Consider the following 24,715-nt stretch of genomic DNA (forward strand, 5'->3'; position numbering starts at 1 on the left):
TCACCCCCGCTGAGTGCCAGTGTCTGTCTCCTGCTTGCCTGGAACCGTGTGCACCATTCTCCACACAGCCATAGACAGCCAGGCCACAGAGGGCTTTCAGGTATAGGGGTGTTCTCCGTTTCCCGAAAAGATCTTGTGCCGTTGGTAGTGTGGCCTGCTCTGTGCCTTCTTTCTATTTGAGGTTGGAGAGAACAATGGAGTTTTAGTTAGGGTTTCTATTGCTGTGACAAAAACACCAGGAGCAAAACAACATGGGGAGGAAAGGGCTTATTTTCTTTTGCAGCTTGTAGTCTATCATCCAGGGAAGTCAGGATCGGAACTTGTAGGCAGGAGCTGATGCAGAGGCCATGGAGGGATGCTGCTTGCTGACTTGTTCCTCATGGCTTGCTCAGCCTGCTTTCTTATAGCACCCAGGATTATCAACCCAAGGGTGGCATTGCCCACAGTGAACTGGGGCCTCCCCCATCAATCCTCAATCAAGAAAATAGACTACAGACTTGCCCACAACCTGGTGGGACATTTTCTTAATTGAAGTTAGATTTCTAAAAAAAAAAAAAAAAACCAAAAAAAACAAAAATCAAAACAAAACAAAAAACTCTAACTTGTGTCAATTCGACACAGAACTAGCCAGCATGGATAGGAAGATAGCTTTATTGGTAGTACACCTGCAGTGGATACTCTGATATGTCCCTGTCCACTTTATAGGTGACAAAGAGAGGGCTGAATGCTTTCATGAAGGGGCAAAACATGAAGTGTCCATGATAAGGGTTTACTAATGAGTAAACCATGTAGGAGATGAATGAGCAAATAGGTCTACAGCACTCAGTAAAAGACATTGCTGCCTCCTAGCTTATGGCTAAGGATTGAGGTTCCTTTAACCGTTGAGGAAGCTGGAAAATCCCTCACACAATGCAAGTTACTAGTGAAGAGTAATGAGAAGATGTAGACAAATGGCAGTTTCAAATGACGAAAGTGCAAGGAACACTCCCCGAGTCACTTAGAAAACCAGTGTCCTCATGGATTGAAGTGCCTGGTTCCGGCTTGCTTGTGGAGTGGGAGAATGTAACATTTGTCTTTCATGCAAGAGCAGGCAGGACAGGGAGTAGGTGTCACCGAAAGAGTCAGGTACCTCAAAAAGCTGTCAACTTTAAAGGACCCCAATGGTCCTTTGTCCACTTACCTCTCTACAGGTAACTGAGGCCATTTTCTGGCCTCATATAACTTTGAGACAAGACATGAGAAGAGCAATTGAAAAGGAGTCTTCTCCAACACAGGCAAAAAGAATTGCGTCAGGTTTGACCAAAAGAAGTAGCTGGGGGAAGCCAGCTGTGAGTAGAGATGGGATGGAAATGGTAAGGAGAGCATGGAGACTTAGGTAGAAAAATTTAAGAAGAGATTAGGGTTAGGAGGAACAAATATTAATGCTAACATTGTCAGCATAGGATGCTAAAGACATCTCCAAGGACAACTGACACATGAAAATGAGGACACAGACACCAAGGCCAACATTTCTGACCTTGTACATTGACATAAATATTCATCATTTGGCTGTTCCGCTCTGAATTGGACTGTTTCTCCTCCTCTTTCCTCTCTCCCCTCCTCCTCTTCCTCTTCCCATGGCTCTCTCTCTACTTTCTTTTTCTGCTCAGAACTTTTGGGTAACTACCTGCTATATGCAGTCACAGCTCTGGGAGCCTTGCTCATATTATCACATATGATACATCTTTTGCACGACCCGGTGGCATGTATATGTTTACCCCTTCCTTCTAGGTAGGGAACTGAATTGTAATATGTCTGTGGGAGCTCGTTTTTATCCTGTACATCCAGGTCATTCATTCATCCTGTCTTCGACATTCCTTTGTTGCCTCAAAAACATGTTTCCCAATAGTAACTTAGCTATAAATATCATACATGTGTGTTAGCACAGTCTAACAGCAAGGCAGAAGAAGTGGTAGAGAGTATAATTCTCTAGATGAAAAAGCTAGTCCTCCCTTAATTTAAATCTTAAAAATAGTAATACTAACAAAGCCTCTCTACTAAACAATTAAAAATGGTCATTATCGCTGGAAAGAGGGCTAAAGGGACTGACTTTAAATTTCAAAATAGAGTGATGTGAATAAAAGCAATTATGCCAAGATCATCCAGCAGAGAGCCCGTTGCCTCTGGGCTGTATTAAACCTATATAATGGGCCAGGTGTTTTAGTGTTTTTAAAAAAGACTCAAGGAGACTCATGTAAACCCTCTGTAGGATGTGGGGAAATGAGGGCATTCTGGAAGTGCTCATGAGCACACCAGGCTTGGTGGTGGTGTTGATAGGCTTATGGGTAAAGCTAGTCCAGTCACAAGGCGGCCTGGGACAGGACTTGGACCCTTGGGAGGACACTGCCTGCACATAGTTCTAGTGAAGTCTGGTGATGACACCGCTGAGCAGCCTTAGAGATTCCAGCACTGTGGTACGTTTTACCCCCAAGTGGTTTGATAGTCAAAGAAAGATTTTTATTGCTTCTTTCTCTAGAGTTCTATTTAGGTAGCTGTAGAGTTATATAAATAGTTATCTCTGAGTATTTAAAGACTTACATCTTGACACACGATTAGATTCATCCATTCAGTAAATCCTTGCTGAATGTTTCCTGAATATTAAGCACTTTCCCCACCAGTTCCAGCCATGCTGGCCTCCTGGCTGTCTCTGATGTACTTCACCTACCCCCATGGTATTCTAATAACATGTGAAGATGCTCTGGGAGGGTTCTCAATAGTGCAAGGCTTGATCCAATTGTGACTGGCCAGCATCCAGCGTCTATGTTGAGAATGACTATGGGCGGGAAGAATTGAAGCCTGGGTGACTGTTTTGAAAGCTCTTGCAGGTAAAGCTTGGTATGGGCTGGGCTGTTACAGCAGTGTTCAAAGTGGGAAGACTTGAAGAAAGAGCCAACATTTGCTGAGAGTTTGGTTCCAAAAAAAAAAGATATGAACAGGGAGAAAGGGAGTTTGGCCTGAATTCGCCACAGGGTTGGTTGGAATAGGAGATGGGGTAGGTGAGGTGGGGTATGTCTGAGCAGGCAGTTCTGTGTCTTTGGGTTAATTACATGGATGGACCATTGTTTTACAAAGAGAATCTGTGGTACTTTGAGTTTTGATTCACAAGAGGATGTTTGCAAAGTACCCAGAGAATTTTGAGGGAACTATAATCTGGAAGAAGAAAAATCTAAAAAATAAGTGCATATAAAGATATTTAAGAATATAAAAAGGCAGCAGAGGAGGCAGATTTATTATTGATAACTATTTGAGGACTAGGGGTGAGGGGAAAGATTTCTTGAGATGGCTGAGAGGATGAAAGTGCTTACCTCTGGTCAGTCTGGAACTCCCTTGCTGGAAGGAGAGAACTGATTCCTGCAGGGTGTCCTCTGACTGCCACACTCACACTGTGGTGTGTTCATGCTCCCCCAACAGACAAATAAACTTTAAGGTTTCTAATGACCAAAGTATTGGGACACAATGCTCATAATTATAGTGAGACTGTAAATGATTCCACCAAAGGGGTAAAAAAGAACAGGATGTGAATTTGGAAGTCCCTATAACACCATTCAAGTCAGTGACTCTTTAGATGGACAGTGAAATTTATTATAATCATAGTTTTGTTGAACATAATCACTAGGTAGAGGTAATGGGGCAGAGGAAAGGCATAGGAGACAAACTTCCAGAGAAGCCAAGGACAAACTCCCAGGTATTCCGTCCACTGTGGGGCAGTGTACCCTGTTGTTGGCTGGGTAAGTGCACCTGAGCCTTGTTGCCTAGGTTTCTTACTCAAGTCATCTATGCATGCCACACCTGTTTGCTGATGCCATCTACTCAAACCCCACACCCACCCTTACAGTGCAGATAACTGATTAACTAGTATCATTTGACCACCAAACCTATACAACAACAAACCTTATCAGGGAGAATAATCCAGGATCACAGAGCTGTCTCCCGTGGGCTGCTCCCAGGTCAGGCCTGAAGTCTGGCTTCTCTCCTGATTGTGTGAAGTTGGAGTGGCTGGGGCCTGGGGAGGTAACCCTTTGCTGAATGGTCTGCTAGGCCATTTTATTTTGTTAGAGGATAAACTTGCAGGACCCAATCTCAGAAGTGATACACTGTACATACCCCAGTTTTGCATCGTTTCAAGACATATGCAGCAAAATTTATGAGTGACCCAGAGACACAAAATTCATGAGTGACACAAGAGAGGTTAGATGTGTTTCACAACAGTTCCCCGAAAATCTGCGATAGACTCTGACTCATCCATAGGATTTTGCAAATTCTGGTCTAGGAGAAGAGAGAGCTGACCTACAAATATGTGTGGCATTGGCTGGATTCCGGGAAGAGACCAGAAGACAGAGATGGAGCCTGGAGATTGGTGGTTAGTTCTAGAGCCGTCTCCATCAGGACTCTGTTTTGACAAAGTAGAGCAGTGTGGGATGTGAAACTGAGTGTAGAATACCCAAGAAAGGAATGCATTGAGGGTAATTTCAAATAACCAGAATGAGGAAGTGTGGAATGGAAAATGAACTTAGGTTTAGCTAATGTATGTTCTCATTGATAGGAAGTGGAAAATTTGTTTTCATTAAATGTCCCATCTCTAAAAAGTAAAATTTCACACACATACACACCCTCTCTTTGAGACAGTCTCCCTACATAGCTCAGACTGGCCTCGAACTCACAGAGGTCCTCTTGCCTGAACATCTGACTGGGACTACTGTTTCCTCATTTAGGGTCTTGTTCTGTGTAGGCGCAAACATTTCAGCAGTTTTTTTCCTATAAGCGACAATTGATGAAATAGCATTAGATTTGAAAACTTCTTTTCCTGTAGTCCCAAGGTTGTCAGCATGCACTTGAAGAGGAAGTGTTGTCTTGGAATCAAATGTTTGCTTTGTATTTGTCAAAATATTTGGCTGTAAGGCCCTTGAAGAAACTGAAGATTTTTTTTTTAATAAACAATGTGCTGTACCTATTTTGGGAGTAAAATTCTCTGGTTTTGTGATGGCCCATTTTCTTGTGGGGTCATGGTGCACTTCCTCCCGTTGGGCTGACTATGATATTCTCCTCGAGAAGATAATGGTGGCTGCTAGCATTCTCTGATCTTTTTCTGACTCCTACACATCCTTTGAATGCTTCAAATGTATCAGCCAATTAAAGCATCACAGAAACCCTGTGGGAAAGATGCTGTTACTTTAAATAGGAGCATTGCTGAGGATATGATGATTTTAGGATTCAAATCCAAACAGATCCTCAGCCTCTCTGACTTAGGCATTGATTATGTTAAAACACCACAGAACAAACATTTGATAGATCTATAAATCCATTTAATTTCACATCAACAAATTGAAGAGTCAAGACAGCATTTTTAGCACATTTTAAATGAAGTAGGTCTAGAATGTTTGAAGCAAACCATGTTGGCCCCCATGAGGCCTCTCTTAGCTTCTCTTCTGCCTTCATAAATCTATGGGAGGAAGACATTTTTCCTGTAGTTTTCTTAAACATTTCGTGGCTAAATTAAACTGGTGTTTGAAACTGCAAGATTAAAATTTAGCCCTTGACTTCCTTTTTGCTGTCTTTTCTGACCTTTATTTTCAGCCCGCAATGCTGTAAGATTGCGCATGGACTCAGCTCTTGCTGAGAAATTTAGAGCTGACCCTTTGAAGTCTTCTGCAAAAATCTTTGCTTGTCATTTACAGAACCTTGAAAAAATAGGTGTTTAACGATAGTTAAAGAAGTTGCTTTGGACTGAGGGAGAACAAGTATTCGTCTTGATTGCAAGACAGTCATGCAGGTACCGCAGTTTACAAAACCCCACAGGTGCCTATTTCTTTGCTTTCAATCCTGTAGGTGTTTGGGATTGGGTGTATTGATTAGTTTTCAGTACCTGACGAAGACTGCTTAATGAAGGAAGGGTTCACTGTGGTTCGTGGTCAGTTCGCCATGAGGGGGAGACATGGCAGCCAGGGGACGGCTGTGGCTGCAGTGGTAGAAGTGTGAGCCAGCTCATCAGATTGTGTGCACGTTTGGGAAGCAGGGAGAGATGGATGCTGGTGGTGTTGAGTTCTCTCTCCTCTTTTCCTTTTTCTTCCGTCTAGGACCCATGGAAGATGCTGACGGCATTCAGACTTACTTAGTTCTTACCTCTTCCCTTAAACCTTTTTGAAACACCTTATAGACAGATCCAAGGAGTGCTTTTCTATGTTTATTTAAAATCTAGGCATGTGAGATTAACTATATCACAATAGGTATAGTTTCCTGTTCACTTGTGTGCTCGATGCCAAGCATGGAGTTCTGAGTTTAGCAGCTGCTTGCTATGCAGCAGAATGAAATGACTTATGTAGCATCCTTATTCCCGTCATGGAAAGGGAGGTGATCTCTCAGTTCTGGGTAACAGTGCATTGAAATGTATAATAGCCATCAATTGTGACATTTAAAAAAATTCAGGATATAAGCAAATTTTACTTTTCTCTGCACGTAATGTTACAACTAAAATGGCAAAAGTACCTTTGGGTCTTCTGTTGCAAGACCATTACTAAGAAAGGCAGTTTAAACCTGTAGAGTGTACCAGTCAGAAGACCATGTTAGACTGATGCGCACACTACAATTTACTCGTAGTGCTCCTGGGAAGGTGTAATACCTATAATTTTACTTCTGTCTGCTTTGTAAGTAAATTCAATGCCCAGCAGTGTCCTTATCAACTGTGTTCTTCTACCTTCGCCTTAAGCTCTTTGCCACCACAGAAGTGATAAAGATTTTGCTTTCTTTTCGTATTTTAAGCGGTAATCATTCTTTCAAAGGCTGTCTTTAATTTTATGTAATTAGTAATATTAGTTAATTAATGGGTGTGTATGTGCACGTGGGAGAGCATAAATGAGTGTGTTCATCTTTGTGTGCACGTGCAGAAGCTAGAGTTTTCTCTTGGGGATTTTTTTTCCTCTCCATTTTATTTATTCATTTGTTTGCTTGTTTATGTGTTGAGACAGAGTTGCTCACTGAATCTGGAGCACCCCACTTTGGTTAAAGCGTCTGGCCAGGGAGTCCTGGAATTTCTGGGTCTACATCTTGTTAGTGCTGGGGTTACAGGAACATACTACCCTGGGTACTGGGAATTCAAGCTTAACTTCATGTGTGCATAGCAAACACTTACACATTGAACCATCTTCCCATTTCCCAGATCTGGGTCCTATTTTTTTTTTGTTTTCAATTTTTTTAATTTTACATATTAGCCCCAGTTCCTTCTCCCTCCCCATCTCCTGCCCTCCTCTCCCTACCCCACCCTCCTTCCACTCCTCAAGGGAGGTAAGGCCTCCCTTGGGGAGTCAACAAAGTCTGGTACACCAAGGTGAGGCAGGACCAAGCCCCTCCTTCTTGTATCAAGGCTGAGCAAGATAGCTCATGGTAGGCAATAGGCTCCAAAAAACCAGTTCATGCACCCAGGATAAGTCCTGATCCCACTGCCAGGCTCCCCCACAACAGATCAAGCCACATAACTGTCACCTACATTCAGAGGGCTTAGTTTGGTCCCATGCTGGATCCTTAGCTGTCAGTCCAGTGTCCACAAACTCCCACTAGCTTGGGTCAGCTGTCTCTGTTTTTTTCCAGTCATGACCAGATCTGGATCTTAACAGTTCTCAGCTTTACAGCCATATGTACCAGACAGACTTCTTTAACTAAATCTTATGTATGGGTTGGTAGCTACTGAACCACCCCTTCAGCTGGTCTCTCGTAAATAAATGGGTGCTGGAGGCTTCAGATTTACATTAGAAAATCACCTTTAGACAAAATTTAGAAGAATTACTAGTCTCACCGAAGAGAGCTGATAGAGGAAAGTGGACTTCAAGTTACCTTATGAAAACCTGTGCTACCTGCTCGAGATCCAACCAGGAGGCAGGGGTCGGAATGCGTTTTGATTGCAAAAGGCTACACTTAAAACCCAAACTGAAGCCTGAAGCGTCGCTGGTGTGTGATGATGTCAAACACCATTATTACCTTCTGTGTGGTTTTGCTGTGTGGGCCCAGGGTTATAATTACTCCTTTAGGAACGTGTCTGACTCTAGAGGGTTCCACATCCGGTCATTTCATATTGTGGAGTTTTGTGTGAAAACGGCTCTAAAGGGAGGTATGGTTCACTTTACCCTTAAATAAGAAATAGTAAGTTCACTCAGTGAACAATGCTTTCAGGTTTGGCTAAGAGCGCCTGGCTTTTCTTTTTCCGTTTGACTGCAGGGGCTCCACACACTGGGGAACAAAACAGCAGGGATGATTATATGGTACCCAAACCATGTTTTCTTAGGATTTGACATAGTTAAGAGGAAGGGTAGATTTATTTCACTACAAAAATTTATGAGACATTTAAAGTTTTACTAGATGTTGAAGATTTGTTTTTCAGAGATTATTTAAATTATCTATTTACTAAAACTGAAATTTAGAAAAAAGTAATAAGAACTTAAAAAAATGTACATTCCCTTAATTAAACTAAGTATGAAGAAGTACACAGGGATGACAGTAAGATGTCCCCCAGGCATGTGGAAGGAGGTCTCTCTGAGGCTCATTCCCAAAATGGAAGGCAAAAGAATGTGTATCTCTGCTTGGCATGTGTTAGGGCTCTCCGTCTGGTCCATCACGGTTTGCCTAGAAGCTTATCAGAGATGTATCAGGGAAGAGAACTTGGAGTGGATGGAAATGTGATCAAGGCAGGGGCTCAGCAGTGACCCCCCCCCCCCGTGCTCATGTTTCTAGGCAAGAGGATGTCAATAGCCAAGACATTTTGCTGATGGTCTGGCTAATTTGTGCCTCCTATGGAAATGGACAGACCAGCCTGGCATGCTCTAAAGTGCTCTGGTCATGAACTAGTTCCTGGGCCCAGGGCAAACCAAAGCAGCTGCTGTGGGCAGAGAGTGGTGCATCTGGGTAGCAGGAGCTGTGAAGGGAATGTTCATGTGGCTCATTTCAGCTTTAAAAACTGTTCTTGATGCCAGGCGATGGTGGCACATGCCTTCAATCCCAACACTAGAGAGGCAGAGGCAAGCGGATCTCTATTAGTTCCAGGACAGCCAAGGCTACACAGAGAAACCCTGTCTTGAAAAACAAACAAACAAACAAAAATTGTTCTTGAAGACCAGGAAGGCATCTGGGACGGATGCTGACAGAGTAATCTCCTCCCAAGTGCAGAAAAGATCTTGACTGGACAAGTTGGCCCAGACCCTGGGCCCTTCCTGTTGTCTTTGTTCTGTTGAATTCTTTAATTGCCAGGCAAGCATCTTATCATTTTACTTCACGTCCATTTTCTGTGGAGACGGAAACATTTCACAATCTGCTAGAAGGTCAGCACATTCATTTACTTAAATACATATGTGGTATTGATAAAACAGTAGGTACTATCTCATTTCCCAGAATTGTCAGCTGAGATGCATGTGATAGTCACTGAGTCAAGGCTTCATCCCCCACAGAGGACTGTCACTGGCTTTGGTAGTGACAGCAAATGTCGCCCCAGCCTCCATGTACCCCTTCCATGATCTAAACGTGTTACTGGAAGATAGCTTCCCAGCCTTGCTGCATTTCCCAGCCACTGTTGCGTCACAGACTGAACATTTACTCTATGTCCACCAGAACTGACTTGCCTTGGGAAAGAAGCAAACTCCGGTTATGGTCTGCTTATCTACTACTCTTTTTTGGAGGCATAAAAGAACCCAAGATGAACACAGAAGAGATGATGACTGTGGTAGGTGTCATGGCACCTTCATGAACACTTTGGGAAAGGTTGAAAATGCTCAGTGAGACAGTGGCGTAGGAAAAGCATTAATGCATTTAGAACCTTCCCCAGGAGTGATGTGCTTACTATCCGTGACGCATGGAAGACATTGTGCTACATTTTAGTTACGTGGCTGATGAGCCTGGTAGTCTTGCCCTGGCCAGTTGACAATTCTGATTCTCAATTTTTGCCTGTGAAATATGCAGTTTCTTTCCTATCTTTCACTGGTAGGTTAATATAGTCCTGAATGAGTGGAACTTTTCATCTTTTATTAAAAATAAGTACTCATTGAGCTCTCCCTCCCTGTCAGGTTCTAGGCTAAGGCCATCGCCCACACGTAATCACCCCATGAAATAGGTACCACCCTGAAAAGGAGGGAATGGAGGCTTTGAGAATCAAGTGCTGATCCAAACCAGCAGACAGCACAGTGCACATTTACACTGGTGTCTGCACAAGTCCCCAGTCAGCAAAGTTAATCACTGTGCTGTGCCCCTAAGAGGTTTGGCACCTAAGAGGGGTTTTAATCTGTTTTCATTTGGGCCATGTTTCACTTTCTTCGGGGCTGTTTTTCTGTTCTGTCAACTATACTGGGCCTTTTCCAAAGCGCGAGAAGTTGAAAGGGCTTTTGGGGTACCATGCGCTTCATTCTATACATAGTCCCAGTCGCTCACTGCTTCGTTCTTGGTTCTTCACGATGTTCCTTCCATACTTTATGTAAAGTTAGCAGAAGTGAAGCTTCCGATTAAAAATGCTTTGAAAAATCTGTCCAGTTTTTAAAAAACAAAACAGCAAAAACCTTGGTTTAAGGTTTAAATTCTAGTTCTGCTTCTGGAATGTGTTCGGTTATGGAGGCAAACGATGCTTCTTTGCCACATTGTTATTGTAACGTTAAAGATCCGATATGAGAAAGTCATTTCGGTCCCAGCAGCACAGTTTCTGTGTTAGCAGTTGTAGCAGCTGTGGCGGATTATTGGAACCAGGATTCAGCAGAATGATTTGGGCTGTGTGGCACTGTGAAGATCTGCCTAAGATAATTATAACTGGCTGGGCTTGAGCGTGATACTGAACTGGGCTGCAGCTGGTGGCTGGCATCCCAGTGCTATCTGAAGTATCTTGTAGCAACAGTGATTCTTAAATTACTAGTGTCTCTACTGAGTAAGCAAAGACATGGGAATGCTTTAGTGATGTTTGTTGTGTGGGAAGAAAAGAATGAGGAAGACAGCTGAATTCTGCAAGGCAGTGGACTTTGTGGAGAAGAGGAAAGAAAAGCAGGAAAATTAGGCTCATGAGACCCTTCAGAAACACCCTGAGGATGGAATTCTGGGTAAGCGATGCCTTAACAGGCTCAGCTGCTAAGTGTGTCTAGTCATTTTGCCAAATTAAATTGCCATGTTCTTGAACTAGGCCAGAGGTTTCAGTGAGCTCTGCTGTCTCTGCAACAGTGAGCTAGGGTGGGGATCTCTAGATGTCTCCAAGTCCAGACTTGTTTCTGTGCATTGGAGGATGGGGGGGAGGGGGTGATGGGAGAGTGAAGGTTCTAAACGCATTAATGCTTTTCCTAAGCCATTGTCTCACTGAGCATTCTCAGTGTCTCCCAAAGTGTTCATTAAGGTGCCACAATGACACATACCACAGTCAACATCTCTTCTGTGTTCATCTCGGGTTCTTTTGTTTCTAAACTCTGAGACGTGACTATGTAGTCCCGCTTTGCTATGGTGGTTGCAGCCTTTCCTAATGTCTATTGAAATAAGTACGTGGAATTGATCTACAACATGACAGCATTCCACTTCAAATGCTCTTGGAAAGCGCGCCTTTCTTTTAAAGTGTTCACACAGGGTGGCTAGGGTGGACCGCTGGTGGAAAAATCCAAGGACTGGAAATGGGATTTTGTCTGCTAGAATTTGCTAGACATTTACAGCTGATGAATGAGAACCAGGTGTCCTATAGGTTAAAGCAAGTTTGCGGCAGACTTCTGTTTCATTTTGTTTTAAAACATCACATTTAGGTTACTAAAGTTTCTAGACCTGGGTGTTTTCTCCTATTACTTTCCTGTTGAGAACTAACTTTCTTTCTCTCTCTCTCTCTCTCTCTCTCTCTCTCTCTCTCTCTCTCTCTCTCTCTCTCTCTCTCTCTTTCTTTCTGGAAAGTTTTAAACTTGCCTTGGCTTCATATAAGGAAGAACAGGATTTCTGCTTGCTCATTTTAGTGGTGAGACTTTACCAACTCCCAAGCTGGAATTTAGTTCTGAGGTGGCGTCTGAATATTCAGGCGCCAGATTCAGTGCTGGGCTCTACATGTGCAGAGAGCATTTCCCGCTTCTGGGAGACTAGATGTGTAGACAGCAGAACCCGGCTAGCATGTTCGTTTGTGCCAGCCTAGGAGTAGCTGTGGGTAGGTAAAGAAAGGTCTTGTTAGCTGGGAGAATGGTGGGAACCCGGCACATTGTGTGAGACATTAGGAAGGCAACGTGTAATTTGTGGCCGGTAAATGCCAGGCCCTTGCTCCTTAGCCCATCTGCTGATGTGTTTTGTGCAGATGTCTGTGGGTTCTGCACTGGCCTGAGTGATTTCCCCAGCAGGCTTTAAAGTGTAGCAAATCCCAGCCTTTCTGCTCTTTTGCCCTCTGATGAATGAGGAGAAGTACCTGAGGAAGTTCGCAGGAGGAAATAGCATCCAGAGTCTTGACTGGGCTCTGTCTGTTTCTGGAACCTCTTTTATTGTTTGGGCAGATGCCAGCAAGTCTGGAATAACTGGAGGCATTGCAGCAAAAGTGGCTGGGGTCAGAGGATGAGTTTGGTTGAGTAGGATATGTCCACCCACCGTCTTTCAGGACTCTAGCATAAATAGCCTCTGCTATCTCAGTGAACTGCCTGGGTAGGTTAGGTAGTCTGTGGTGTGCAGCGGGGAAGAGGAAACAGCAAATAAAACCTACCAGGCTTTGTCATGTTGAGGGAATGTTTGTACCAAAACTTGAGATGGAAAAATTCTGGCCTCTACATAATCTTTCCCTCTCCCGAGTAGCCTGAGTCACCCCATTCCTGCTGTACCATGTTCTGAAAAACCCAGCCTTTGAGAGAATCGGAACTGTGTGCATATGGGGCCAATTAAAGAAGAGCTTCCAACCTGTCCTCACCCGGGATGCCTGCTTTCCCCACTGTGCTAATTGCACTGATGACAGCGTCCTGTCTTGATTTTGAAGGTTCATACACACACGTGCTTTAAAAAAAAATGCTAGCAGTATTGTTCTCTTGAGGGAAGCAAAAGGCAATCCCCTGGTGGGGGTGGGGGAATGGGATGAGCATTCTTTTACTCCAGCCACTTCTGCGCTGCCAGAGACTACACCCTCCTCTGTGTAACCACAGAAGACTGTGTCTTTTGGCTGGGTCTTCTGACCTTGAAGGATCTAGCCAGCCGCCTCGAAGCGTTGGGTGCTAGACATAATACTGCCAGAGCCCAGGAATCATTCCTCTTTTATAGATCTGATTTAGTATGACTATATTCATATTTTCTTATTCATCAGAAATTCTGCTCTTGAACTTAAAACGCGTCACCAAACCCCTGCCATTACGTTTTCTCATATATGTATTTATATTCTAAGAACACTAAAGAATAAAAACTACCAAAATAAGAAAGCCACAAGCGATGCCATGCTCTGCTCCGTGGGAGATGGAGCAAGTTGAGAATGTGGATTGAATTTGGTATCACATTTTTATTCTTCTCTCATCTGTCTGGGATGAGGCCATTTTTCCTTGGAAAAAAATTCTCTTGGGTTCACCATCAGCTTTTCCTTTTAATAATTGAAAACCACTGTTCATTATTTACGTAAAACTTTTTTTTTTCCTGGCCTGCTTTCTCTAACCTTTCCCCTCATAAGAATTTTAGGAATTCCCTGACTTTTTCTCTGAGGGATTTTATGCCTGCTTTATCCCAGATGTGGGACATAGACAATGCCGAGGGTGTGTGTGTGTCCTTTTTCCTTTGTGCATGTGTGTACTTCTGTTTGAAGGTTGTTCTTTTTGCTAGTGCACAAATATGCCACCTGGGGGGGAAGAAAGCGCTATAAAGAAGAACAACTAGATAAGGAAATATGTGAGCCTGTTTCAATGATCTAACTTCCTGAGTGGCACCAAAATCCTATATGCAAAATGAAAAATCATACAGAGGTTGGAAATAATGAGTGAAAGAGCATCCACTTAGTCATCCAGTCTTTCCACACCGAGATTTTCTTTTCTGAATGAAGGCATGCCAACTTCCCAGTCCCAGAGCCCTGAGTCTGGACTTCGGGGGAGCTGACGTCAGCCCAGGGAGCTGTGGGCAGATTCTTCTGTCTTCTCTAGCTCACCTTCTGCCGCCACAAAGAGACGGTCAATCTTGCTCAAACCTTTTTGTCCACACAGGCTCCCACAGACATGCTGATCCAATGCCTGGTTCGGAGTGTAAAATGTAAAGAAGAGGGACATCATTGTGGCGAAGGAGGCTGGATTAAGAAACACAGGATTTTCCCCATTTCTCAATGCCTTCTCAGATTTCCAGAAGACAGATGGTTTACCACAGCCTTTTGGTTATGTGGTTTATGTATTAATGTCTAAAATACTATAAAAATCTCAACTTTTCTTCCTGATAATTTATGAGAAAAACATCATATTTTTCCCTTCCCCATAAGTCCATAGTTGTGTTTTCTTGATGAATTCCATCTGCTAGAGTGTGCTTGTGTCTATAAAATCATACCTCACTGGGTTCTAGCAAGTTTCTCCCTAATTTAACTTTTTGCTGCATGTTAAAAATTGATAAGATTACTTTCCCATGTTTAGAGGAAGTTAGATAGCTGTCTGCTGTGCACTTCCACCAGGCGTGACTGACATCCTCTATCCTGTGTGTCTCCCGTAGGATCTTTCGAAGATGGTTTGGCTGCCTTGGAGCTTTGGAGATCTGATGTCACGATGAGGACTCACACACGGGGTGCCCCCAGTGTGTTTTTCATATATTTGCTTTGCTTTGTGTCAGCCTACATTACCGACGAGAACCCGGAAGTTATGATTCCCTTCACCAATGCCAACTACGACAGCCACCCGATGTTGTACTTCTCCAGGAGAGAGGTGGCGGAGCTCCAGCTGAGGGCTGCCAGTTCCCATGAGCACATCGCCGCTCGGCTCACAGAGGCTGTACACACCATGCTGTCTAACCCCCTGGAATACCTCCCTCCCTGGGATCACAAGGAGTATAGTGCTCGCTGGAATGAGATCTACGGGAATAACCTGGGTGCCTTGGCAATGTTCTGCGTGCTGTATCCTGAGAACATTGAAGCCCGAGACATGGCCAAAGACTACATGGAAAGGATGGCAGCGCAGCCTAGTTGGTAGATTTTTGTCTTTTCCTTCTTACTGTGTTAACCTTGTCGCTTAAAGGAATGATCCAAGTGGTAAGGATCTAGTTCTGGTGGTAGAATGACTGCCTAGCATGCGTGTGTATGCAGTCCTGGGGTTGGTCCTGCCACCCAAAAGGTAGGGGTGGTGTTACATGCTCCTAAATCCAACAGAAGAGATGGAGATAGAGGAGTGGAAAGTCAAGGTCATCTTTAGCTATGTAGTGAATATGAGGCTGGTCTTTTGATACTTGAGCTTTTGTCTCAATTTAAGGGAGGAAGGAAGGATATCTAACAGTTTCAAAAGACCTAACATGTTTCAATTTAGAAGGAGCATGTTGAAAGGCAGCTTAACCAAAGGTGTGCTGGGGGGAAGTGCAGAATTAAGCCACCAGTATCATGTTACTAGCTGAGAGTTTTTTCTGCATTGTTTAACATACATTTACAGTTACGGATGGAGTCATCTTCTGAGGAATGCATCACCAAGTGATTTTTTGACCTTGCGTGACTAACATATACCTAGGTGTCATTTATATAGGATGTAGCTTATTGCTTCAAGGGCCAGGATGAGCAAATAGTGTAAAATGAATTCAAGCGCAAGATATGTGTTAAACCTAGGAGGCTGCTGCCTGCATAACACAGTATACATGTCCATGGTTAGTTTTGTATATAAGTGGAAGGAGTACCCTCTAAAAGAACAATGAATCATATTTCATAAACCCATAAATCGGTATCATAGTTGCTTATTTGACATTGTGCCCTATGTGCTAACTTTTTTATGATTGACAGCGTCGTAGGCTTCTTTACACCAGCAGCCCTATGAACATGTGAGCAAAGAGCACTTTGTGCTGATGTTAGGGTGGCTACAGGGTCACTGGGCTCATGGACTTTTCAACTTGGTTGTGACCCTGCGCATTCTCTTTCTTGGAGCAGAACACAGCTTACATGATGCATGACTGTTTCTTATTGTTTCCTGTTGGGCTTTTGATTGACACCTCAAATTGACTGAAATGTTTTGTCCATAAGGCCTTTTAGCCAATTAGCATTTATGTGCACTTTATGGTAATAAGGGGATAAAAGTCATTGTGATGGGGTTGACTGGCAATTTATAAACAAGATTCTATTTAAGAATCAGCAGAGGGCCCCACCCTGTGGGAAAGCCAGTGCTACAGTACACATGTGTGAAGAAATCTGTTTATCTCATGATTTACTTTTCAGGAGTTTAAGATTCAAGAGCCAACTTCCTGTTTCCTTTTGGTTACTTAAATTTGTTTAGAATTCATGTTTCTATCTATCAGCTTTTTAAAAGATAAGATTTGAGCTGACTAAACTCGGGATTCCATAGGTATTTTTTTTTCCCAAATTCTAGCTTAATACACATTCACATCTCAGTTACTAAAAAATGCTGACAAATTGTATGAAACATGGTCCTAAAACTATGTAAGCTGCCACTTGTCGTAGGCTTGGAGAGGACTGGTTTTAAAGGCTTAGAGACATCTGTAGCAGTCCCGTGGGTGAGTGTATCTTACACAAAACACATCTTGGTGTGACAGAAGAGGAGTAGCAATTTACAGCCCTATGATAACTGTCTGACATCTCGTAGTGAACAAAACTATGGAAGAACAGCGGTATTGTAATTTGTAAAATTACGTAGTTATTCTATAAATACATGTAGTCATTCTGAAGCTTATGATATTTTAGGTTGGACCAAACATTTTGATGTGACTTGTCCCAAACATAGACTTTATCTGTGTGTGTCATGTGTTCTGACTTAGAGTCACCTGCATCAGAGTGCATTCCAGTTCTGACACCAAGAAACAAAATGAAGTATGTATGAAAACTCACCTGATAATCTGAGCAACAATATGACATTATCAAATGGGACAGTAACTTTATGTTATACTAGGTAGAACAAAAAGCAATCCCTTTTTGTCTCTGTTTGCTCTATTATAGTCTTCGTGTCTTCCATAGATGCTGGTGCTTGTGAAATGCCCCAGAAAAACAGTTACTACAAAAAGCCTGTTTCATCATACTACAGACTAGGAGATTAAAAGATGTCTTTGTATTGAAATTTTTAAACACAAATATAACAGTGTTAATAAAATTGCACAAGGCCAGTACAATTTCATAGTATACACATCTGGGTGTGTGTATTTATTGAGTGGACACTGTCACTAGGATTAAATACCTTCTCTGACAGAAGAAGGAAAATAAATAATTTCAAGTACAAATTTTAGCATTCGCATAGTCTCTGCAAGTACAGATTTACCGATTGGCAGAGTTGGGAAGAGATCTCCTAACTGTTACCCAATGACCAAAGCCAGTCTGTCACTTAGTAGGACTGCTTTCTCTTGATCAGGCTAAGCTGGGGTTAGAAATTGAAAGTGAATTTTGATATCTGGGTTTTAGTACTAGATAACTGATCCCTTTCTTGTGATTTTTAATGCTCTTATAGAAATGTTGGCTACTTACAAATAGCCGCATTCAAACCTAGACTCTTACACATTCATTTAGGTGTGTGGTTGAACATCATCATTTTATGCAAATTAAAACATGACTAAATATTTTTATATTCCAGTTACCTTTCCTTAAATTGCTCAGTTTAATCCTATTCTTCATTATATACAAAAAGTATACTGTGAGAGTTGTCATTGTCTTAGTTCAGATATAGTGTGCCCTTATCCATTTCAGAAAAAACAAAGACTGGCTGTATTTAAAAATCAATAATAAATATCACAGAATTAAAAATCCCTATGGTGGCTTCATATGTAGAATATATTTTCCATTTTCCTTAAAGAACCTTTCTTTTGAAAACAGACTAAATTATATTTTTTCCCCTAATCAACTGACACTTTGAGCATCTACTGTGCCAGTGATGTGGATGCAGGGTTGAAGAAATGGCCCAGCAGTTTTTCAGTTTGTTCCCGGGATGAGAAATCTTACAGTGGTTGCTTCTGAGCATGCGGATAATGCAGTAAGGTTTTCATTCATGACTTATGGGAGCAGCAGTGCAAAGGGGCCAACTCTGGAGTCATTCTGCCCACATCCTGAGCTCTGTATCGCTTCAGATAAACTTCTCAGTTTGAGCCTTAGCAACCCTGGCGTGTAGCATTACAGCAGTAGCGTGTCTACTGCACAGGGTCATTAGTAGGATCAAGTGAGGCAACCAGTACATAGTCCTCTGAAAGTTCTTGTCATGTAATACGGCTGGAAGAATAATGACAGTGGGTGCTAATTATTGCCTCTGCTGTTTTCACCTAGGACGTAGGCCCTGATTGCTGTATAATAGTTATTTATAGGTTTTTAAGAAGGAAATAGTTTTTTTGTTCAGAGATTTTTATCACCTTTATTCAAATTGTTCTCCATTTGCCTTTGACACTGCTCCTTTAAAACAGGCAGTATTTGACCTCCAGGATCCTTTGTGTGTGCAAGAACCTAGTGCTAAGGCTGTGACGAGGGCTTGAGGGAAAGTAATAACGGGGTGTCTTTGGTTTGGTGTTAAAGCTATGGTACTTTCCTCACTGTGATGAAACGCATGGCAAGCAGCAATGTGAAGACAGAGTTTACTTTGACTCATAGTCTGAGGGTACAGCTCATCATGATGAGGAAGTCAGGAAACCAGCAGCTGGTCACAGGTGATGGGTGCCCATGGTCAGCTAGCCTCTTGCCTTGTATGCAATCTTGAACCTTCGTCCATAATGGTGCCACTACTTTTAAGGGTAGGTCTTCCCGTGTCAGTGGACCTAATCAAGAGAATCCCTCACAAGCGGTCCAGAGGCTCATCTCATTGAGCCTGTTAAACTGACAACATAAACCATCATATTTATTGAATCCATTGTATGTTAGTAAAGAGATTTAAAGGTTCACCTCCATAGAGTGACTTTAAAATTTCAGCCATGGTGGCACTCATCTTTAGTCCTAGCACTTAGAAGGCAGATTTGGACAGATCTGAGTCTAAGGCCAACCTGGTCTACAGAGCAAGTTCCAGAGCAGCGAGGGCTACAGAGAGAAAACCTGTCTCAAAATAACAGCAGCAACAACAACAGTAAACAAGAATTCGGTCTCTGCAGCCACTGTGAAAGAAAAGTTAAATTGAAAATGTGATGTAGCTGTAATGTTTTTACCACCTATACCATGGAAAGGGAATCTGAAAGTCTGTCGATGGCAGGGTGGTTGAGAAATGTGTATAATTCTATGGGTCTCTACACCTGGGCACCACAGGAAGACACGCTTGCTTGTGTGTTCTCTCTGCCTGTGTGTAGGCAACCACATCCTTCCCAGGAAGTCTTTCCTGTCTTCTTGTTTTTGTTAATGCCAAGGTTGTGTGTATCTTACTTGGTAAACTTGATGAATTAAAATGAGTTATTTCGAGCCTTTGAGATGGCTCAGAGGTCATTGCGTTTTCGCCAAGCCCGATGACCTGAACTCTGAAATCCACATGGTGGAAGGAGAGAACTGATTCTCACAAGTTGTCCTGGCACTCCACATGTATGCCTTGGCATGGACATACATGCGCACACACACAAATTTAAACAAAATATGGTTTAAGAACCATAGAAGTACTATACATAAAATAATTTTTTCCATCAAGAATTTAAATTCAAGCCAAGAAAATGATACTTTAAAAAGTGTTTCATAGAAATTTTACATGGATTTCCATAAAGATCAATTCAGAGAGACTTTAGGATTAGCACATATTACTCTTTCTTTAAAGTTCCTTAATGTATGTGTGTTTTTGTTTGTTTACTTGCGCTTGCCTGTGCTGTGCCTTCACCTCCACAACTTTTTGCCCAAATTAAAGAAACATAATACAAGACTCCAACTGAAGGTAGCTGAGGGAGATGACAGTGAAGAGCTGGGAAACGGAGGGGGAGAGGAATAAGAGTCACTAAGACGTGTCACACTGTGACCATGAGTGACTCACAAGAGGACCCTGAGATTGATTTGTTTTATTTATTTATTTGGCAACAAGATGATAGGCTTCCTTAGTTTTGAAGTTTAGAGTGTCCATGAATATAAAAATCAGGTCAGTTGCTCTGTAAAAGAACAATTATTCCTGACCCTGAGATCATAAAGAACCTTCTAGATTTTCACAAAGACTCAGTACTCTCATAAACATCCTTTGACAGCTCATCCTTTGATGAGCTGTGTTGATGCTTTTCAGTCAGCACTGGGTGGAGAACAGGAACTATGTTGTTTGGTGCATGCATAGGTTCCCTTCATGGAGGCTGCCTGGAGCAAATTTCACTGAAACCTGCAGGGACAGAGGAGGAGGAATGGAGTAGATGCATGATTTAGCCAGCCATGTTTTCCTCTGGGCTAGTTGAATTCTTTAGTAGACTTTTTTGTACGTTAGAAAATGAAATGACAGCATGCTTGTCTGCCAGGCGGCATCCCTTCGTGTCATGTGTCTCATTAAGTCTTAGACTGATGGATTGCTCTGACCTCGATCTGCTCAGTTATATGTTCTTGGTGGTCTAGAACTTGAAGCGAATCAGACAAAAGGCTCACTTGCTTATTGGAGTCCACCATTGTCTACTTGCTTCAAAAAAGTGTGAGTTTACCATGTTCCACGTAATCATACGTGGAGATGGATGCATTGAAAAGAGATTTAAGATACGATTGTAACGGACGGATTTACTCAAGTCGAAGTCGATAGCTGGGAAGCATCCAGTGTGCATTTCCCAGGAGTGGGATTTGGGGGGGTTTCCTCGTAAGTTGTCAACCAGGGAAAATGGGCCTGGCACATTCGTCTTGGAGCAGATCTGTCCTCTGCCCTGGCACTGCTGTTTGTAATTAGCCACATGTCCTCTGGCCGATTTTATAGCTGCAGTAAACATGGTTTTTCATCTGCAAAATGTAGATGTCTCTCTGCAGCCATGATGGTTCATGATGGGGACAAAGCAATGCACAGAAAACTCTTGAGATTATGGACTTGGCATTTGGTTTTGCTAAACATTTACTATTTGTGTTATACAGGAAGATGTCACACTGCAACACTGGCAAGCCTTGGGTGCACAGTATTCCATTTTAAGCACTCTGGTGCTCCGGAGTCAGGTTTTTGAGGAGAAATTGTTGTGAATCCCTCTCCCTTGCCTTATAGTATTTTTCTTATTTATCATGAGACAGAAAATAAATCACAGAGGAAAGAAATGACTTCACTCTTGTGTTGGAGCCAGTTGGCTACAGGGGATCGGGAGAACTGGGGAGGGAAAGAACAAAAGTTGAACTTTTGGACAGAGAAGTAGTTTTACTTTTTTTCCCCCTTCTACAACAGATTATTAAATCCTTGTTTATAGATAACAAGTTTCTGACATCTTAGGGTGTATTTGTAAAATAATATAAGACAACTAAATAAGGAGATGGAAAAAAAGAAAAAGCTGTCGCCCTGAAATGAACGAGTCAGTTTCATTGTTCTGTGTACCAAAATGAACTGTGGGCCCTTGCCTGCGGGGCTCCAAATGCAACTCCTTGCAGCGGCTTCCCAGGCCCTTTCCTCTTTTAAACTGCAGCCTAAAACTGAAGATCAAAAGTGGGAGGGAGTAGCTGGGCCCCAACGCATGGAGCCACAACCCTGTGAGGGAAAAGATAGGTTTTCCTCTCATGACCTTCCAGTGAGAACGGCAGGGAGGTTTGCCCAGCAGACACCTGGAATCCATTAAAGCGGACTGGTGGAAACAAATGCCGGGCTGTCAGAAACCCAGCCTCCGGTGCTGGCTTTTTCTCATTCATGGTTTTCTTCTCCCTTGCCCTTCCCCCTCGCTCTTTCCACCACTCTCTTTCCTGTTTCTTACATTTCTGTGACAGCTTTCTCATTTGGTGTAGGCTTAGATCATTGGAAGCTGAGGGCAGATGGCTCTGAGTCAGTCACGTTGGTCAGCGTCTTTAAATTTTACAGGATCTCGAGCAGTAGAACCCCGGGCATTGGACAGTCCCTTCTTGACTGCCATTTAGTGAGCAGGTTGCTGCTGACCAGCATCACTACAAGTAGATCTGTGGGCCAGAGTGGACCCACAAGCTGCGGAGGAAGCCCAGTCAGGTTGGCAGGTGAAGGCAAGCTGAGCATCCTTGGAGAAGGGCTGAACTTGTGTGATGTAGTAGTAGGAGCGGTGGGACTGCGTCCCCAGCACCCTGGCTGCCGGCTAGCTTTACCCGAAATAACAACACACAAACTGTGTTCTTTTAAATACTGCTTGGCCCATTATATCTAGCCTCTTCTCTGCTAACTCTCGCACCTGGACTAGCCCATTTCGATTATTCTGTGTAGCACCCCATGGTGCACTTACCGGGAAGATTCTAGCCTACGTCCATCCTGGGTCTGAGCTTCATGCGTCTGCCTCAGAGAGCAGAGCTGTCGCGTCTCTGCTCCAGAGAGCAGAGCTGTCGAGTCTGTGCTCACTTCCTCTTCCTCCCAGCATTCTGTTCTGTTTACTCCTCCCACCTATGTTTTAACCTATCAGGGCCAAGCAGTTTCTTTATTGCTTAACCAATGAAATCAACAGATTGATATATGACACTCCCACATCAGTGTAAAGTCACCCTCTCCCTATGTAGAGGATGCTCAGCTTCCCCAAGTTCTTGCTGATCACTCACCGTGAACTCTAACTCTAAACTGTTCTCCATCTATTTCAAATGTAGGTGAGGATAAAGCTGTTTCAATAATCCTCTTTCTACCTAAGTTTAAAATATTTGATGGTAGCTGCAATCACACTCACTTAGAAAGAAATGCAAAGTTACTTTTCTCTGTAGGACCTGTTCGTTGTTTAATGTTAAATTCTTTCCTCCCTTCTACCCTCGGTGTCCTTTGTTGCCTGTTTAAATGCGATATGGGTTTTCTGAATTGCCATAGGGAGTTGTGCTTTGGGCCAGAAGAAGCCACCTTCCTTTTGTAGTGCAGTCTCTCACTTTGTACATACAGCACAGGTGACGTGCGTATAAAATTCTGCACTGTCTTTACATAAAGATTTAAAGCATATCTTTAAATGTTTTCTAACAAAATTTTGACAAACTTGGTGTTGGATTTTATGCATTCCTTATTTCCTATCTTGAGGGGAAAATGTTAGTTGGCTGGTACTGAATATATCTGTAAGGACACTTCACAGAGATCTTTAAAAAGTGCAGTGAAAATTAAACACTAGGTTTGCCTATCGGATGAAATGAGAACTCCATTCTGACACTGTGGCCTTGCCGTCAGAGCAGTCGAATAATGCTAAATGGATATTTGTAATAACTGCGGAGGCTGGTGATGTTACAGGTGTGCTCATTGGATTGGTTGATGATGGTACAGGTGTGCTCATTGGATTGTTTGATAATGCTACAGGTGGGCCCATTGGCTGTTATAATGATAACAGGTGTGCTAATTGACTCTCTTGATAATAGATCTTTGGAAAGCCAGGTAGTTCATTTTCTCTTAGATATCTTCAAATTGGTCTTTAACTTTTCAAGTTCTTAAGGCTTTATCGATTAAGGGGACACATCTTAACTTAACTTAACTTAACTTAACTTAAGATAGCCTCATCTATCTTTTCTTTTTCTTTTAATGTGCTGTCTTTGAACAGCAGGAAGGTACAGCCTCCCACGTAATACCCCTGTGATCTAGAAAGCGTGTGTATATGATGGCCTGTGTGAGTGAACCAGGAAGAGAGAAGCCTGTTAGTGACTGCAACATTAGTCAAGGAGGGGAACGAACACCACCATTGGGATCCCACGGGTGGGGAAAGGCTGAGACAAAGAATGACTGTTTCAGCATTTGGGGCGTACTTCAGAAGACAGGACCCAGCTCTCCTCTCTGCTGCTGTCTCCCTGACTTGTGTAGTTGCCCATGTGATTCTGAGGTCCTCTGAAACTTACGTGGTAAAGGAGAAACTGGTGAAGAATGGGGCCTGGGAAGCTGGTGACAGACTGTACCTAAGTGAGATGGAGAATGTAGGCAGAGAGTCAGCTGATGGGAGGGAGACGATACTTCACTTTTTTACGTCTTTTTTAATAGCAGTATCTGTTTCTTCTGTCCACTCAATCTGCCTCACTGGCCCATATCACCGCATGGCACATGACTGCTTGCCCTCGTCCCTGGCCCTGCTGTCACAAGGGCTCATGGGTGCTGCAGATTAGATCTGAGCTAACCACTAAGGCTCACATGGTGGAGGCCCTCAAGCGGTAGCACTGTGGGGGAGTACTGAACACGACAGGAAGTAGAGCCTAGCTAGTTGGAGGAAATCTCATGGGGCATGCCCTGGAAGGCTCTCCTGGAACTCCAGCCCTTTCCTCACTGTTTCCACCTGCCAGGGCATGAACCTTACTGTACCGTATAGTTTCCACCATCGTGTTCTCCCTCACCAGAGGTCAAGACAGTGGGGCCGGTGACTGACTGTAAGCTGAAGCTGTAAGCTAATTATTTCCTTGGCATGAGGTGATGTTGTCAGGTATTTCATCATCCTGTGGAGAGCTGACAAGACAGTTAAATCTTCAGCGAATACCTTGGTGTGCATTGTTGTTAGGCCTCCACACGACAGCCCATGCCGCTGCTTACAAATTCAGAGTCTTCCACTCGTCTCCTGCTGTGCTCTGCCCACGCCTGTTTTCCCT

General features: G+C 43.1%; 1 protein-coding gene across 4 annotated transcripts in view; it reads left to right on the forward strand.

Moving 5' to 3' along the window:
* The window catches only part of Dse (dermatan sulfate epimerase), a 57,784-nt gene that overhangs the window by 10,490 nt on the left and 22,579 nt on the right, over positions 1-24,715 (forward strand). For 3 of the 4 annotated variants that reach the window (XM_075945615.1, XM_075945595.1, XM_075945604.1), the window contains one exon: positions 14,656-15,124. In XM_075945615.1, the coding sequence (XP_075801730.1) occupies positions 14,709-15,124 (416 nt within the window). In that variant the 5' untranslated portion in view covers positions 14,656-14,708. Of the gene's footprint in view, positions 1-14,655; positions 15,125-24,715 lie in introns of those variants that run through there. The other variant, XM_075945627.1, reaches the window with a different exon arrangement.

The sequence above is a fragment of the Microtus pennsylvanicus genome, chromosome 1, assembly GCF_037038515.1.
Source record: "Microtus pennsylvanicus isolate mMicPen1 chromosome 1, mMicPen1.hap1, whole genome shotgun sequence".
Lineage (NCBI taxonomy): Eukaryota > Metazoa > Chordata > Mammalia > Rodentia > Cricetidae > Microtus > Microtus pennsylvanicus.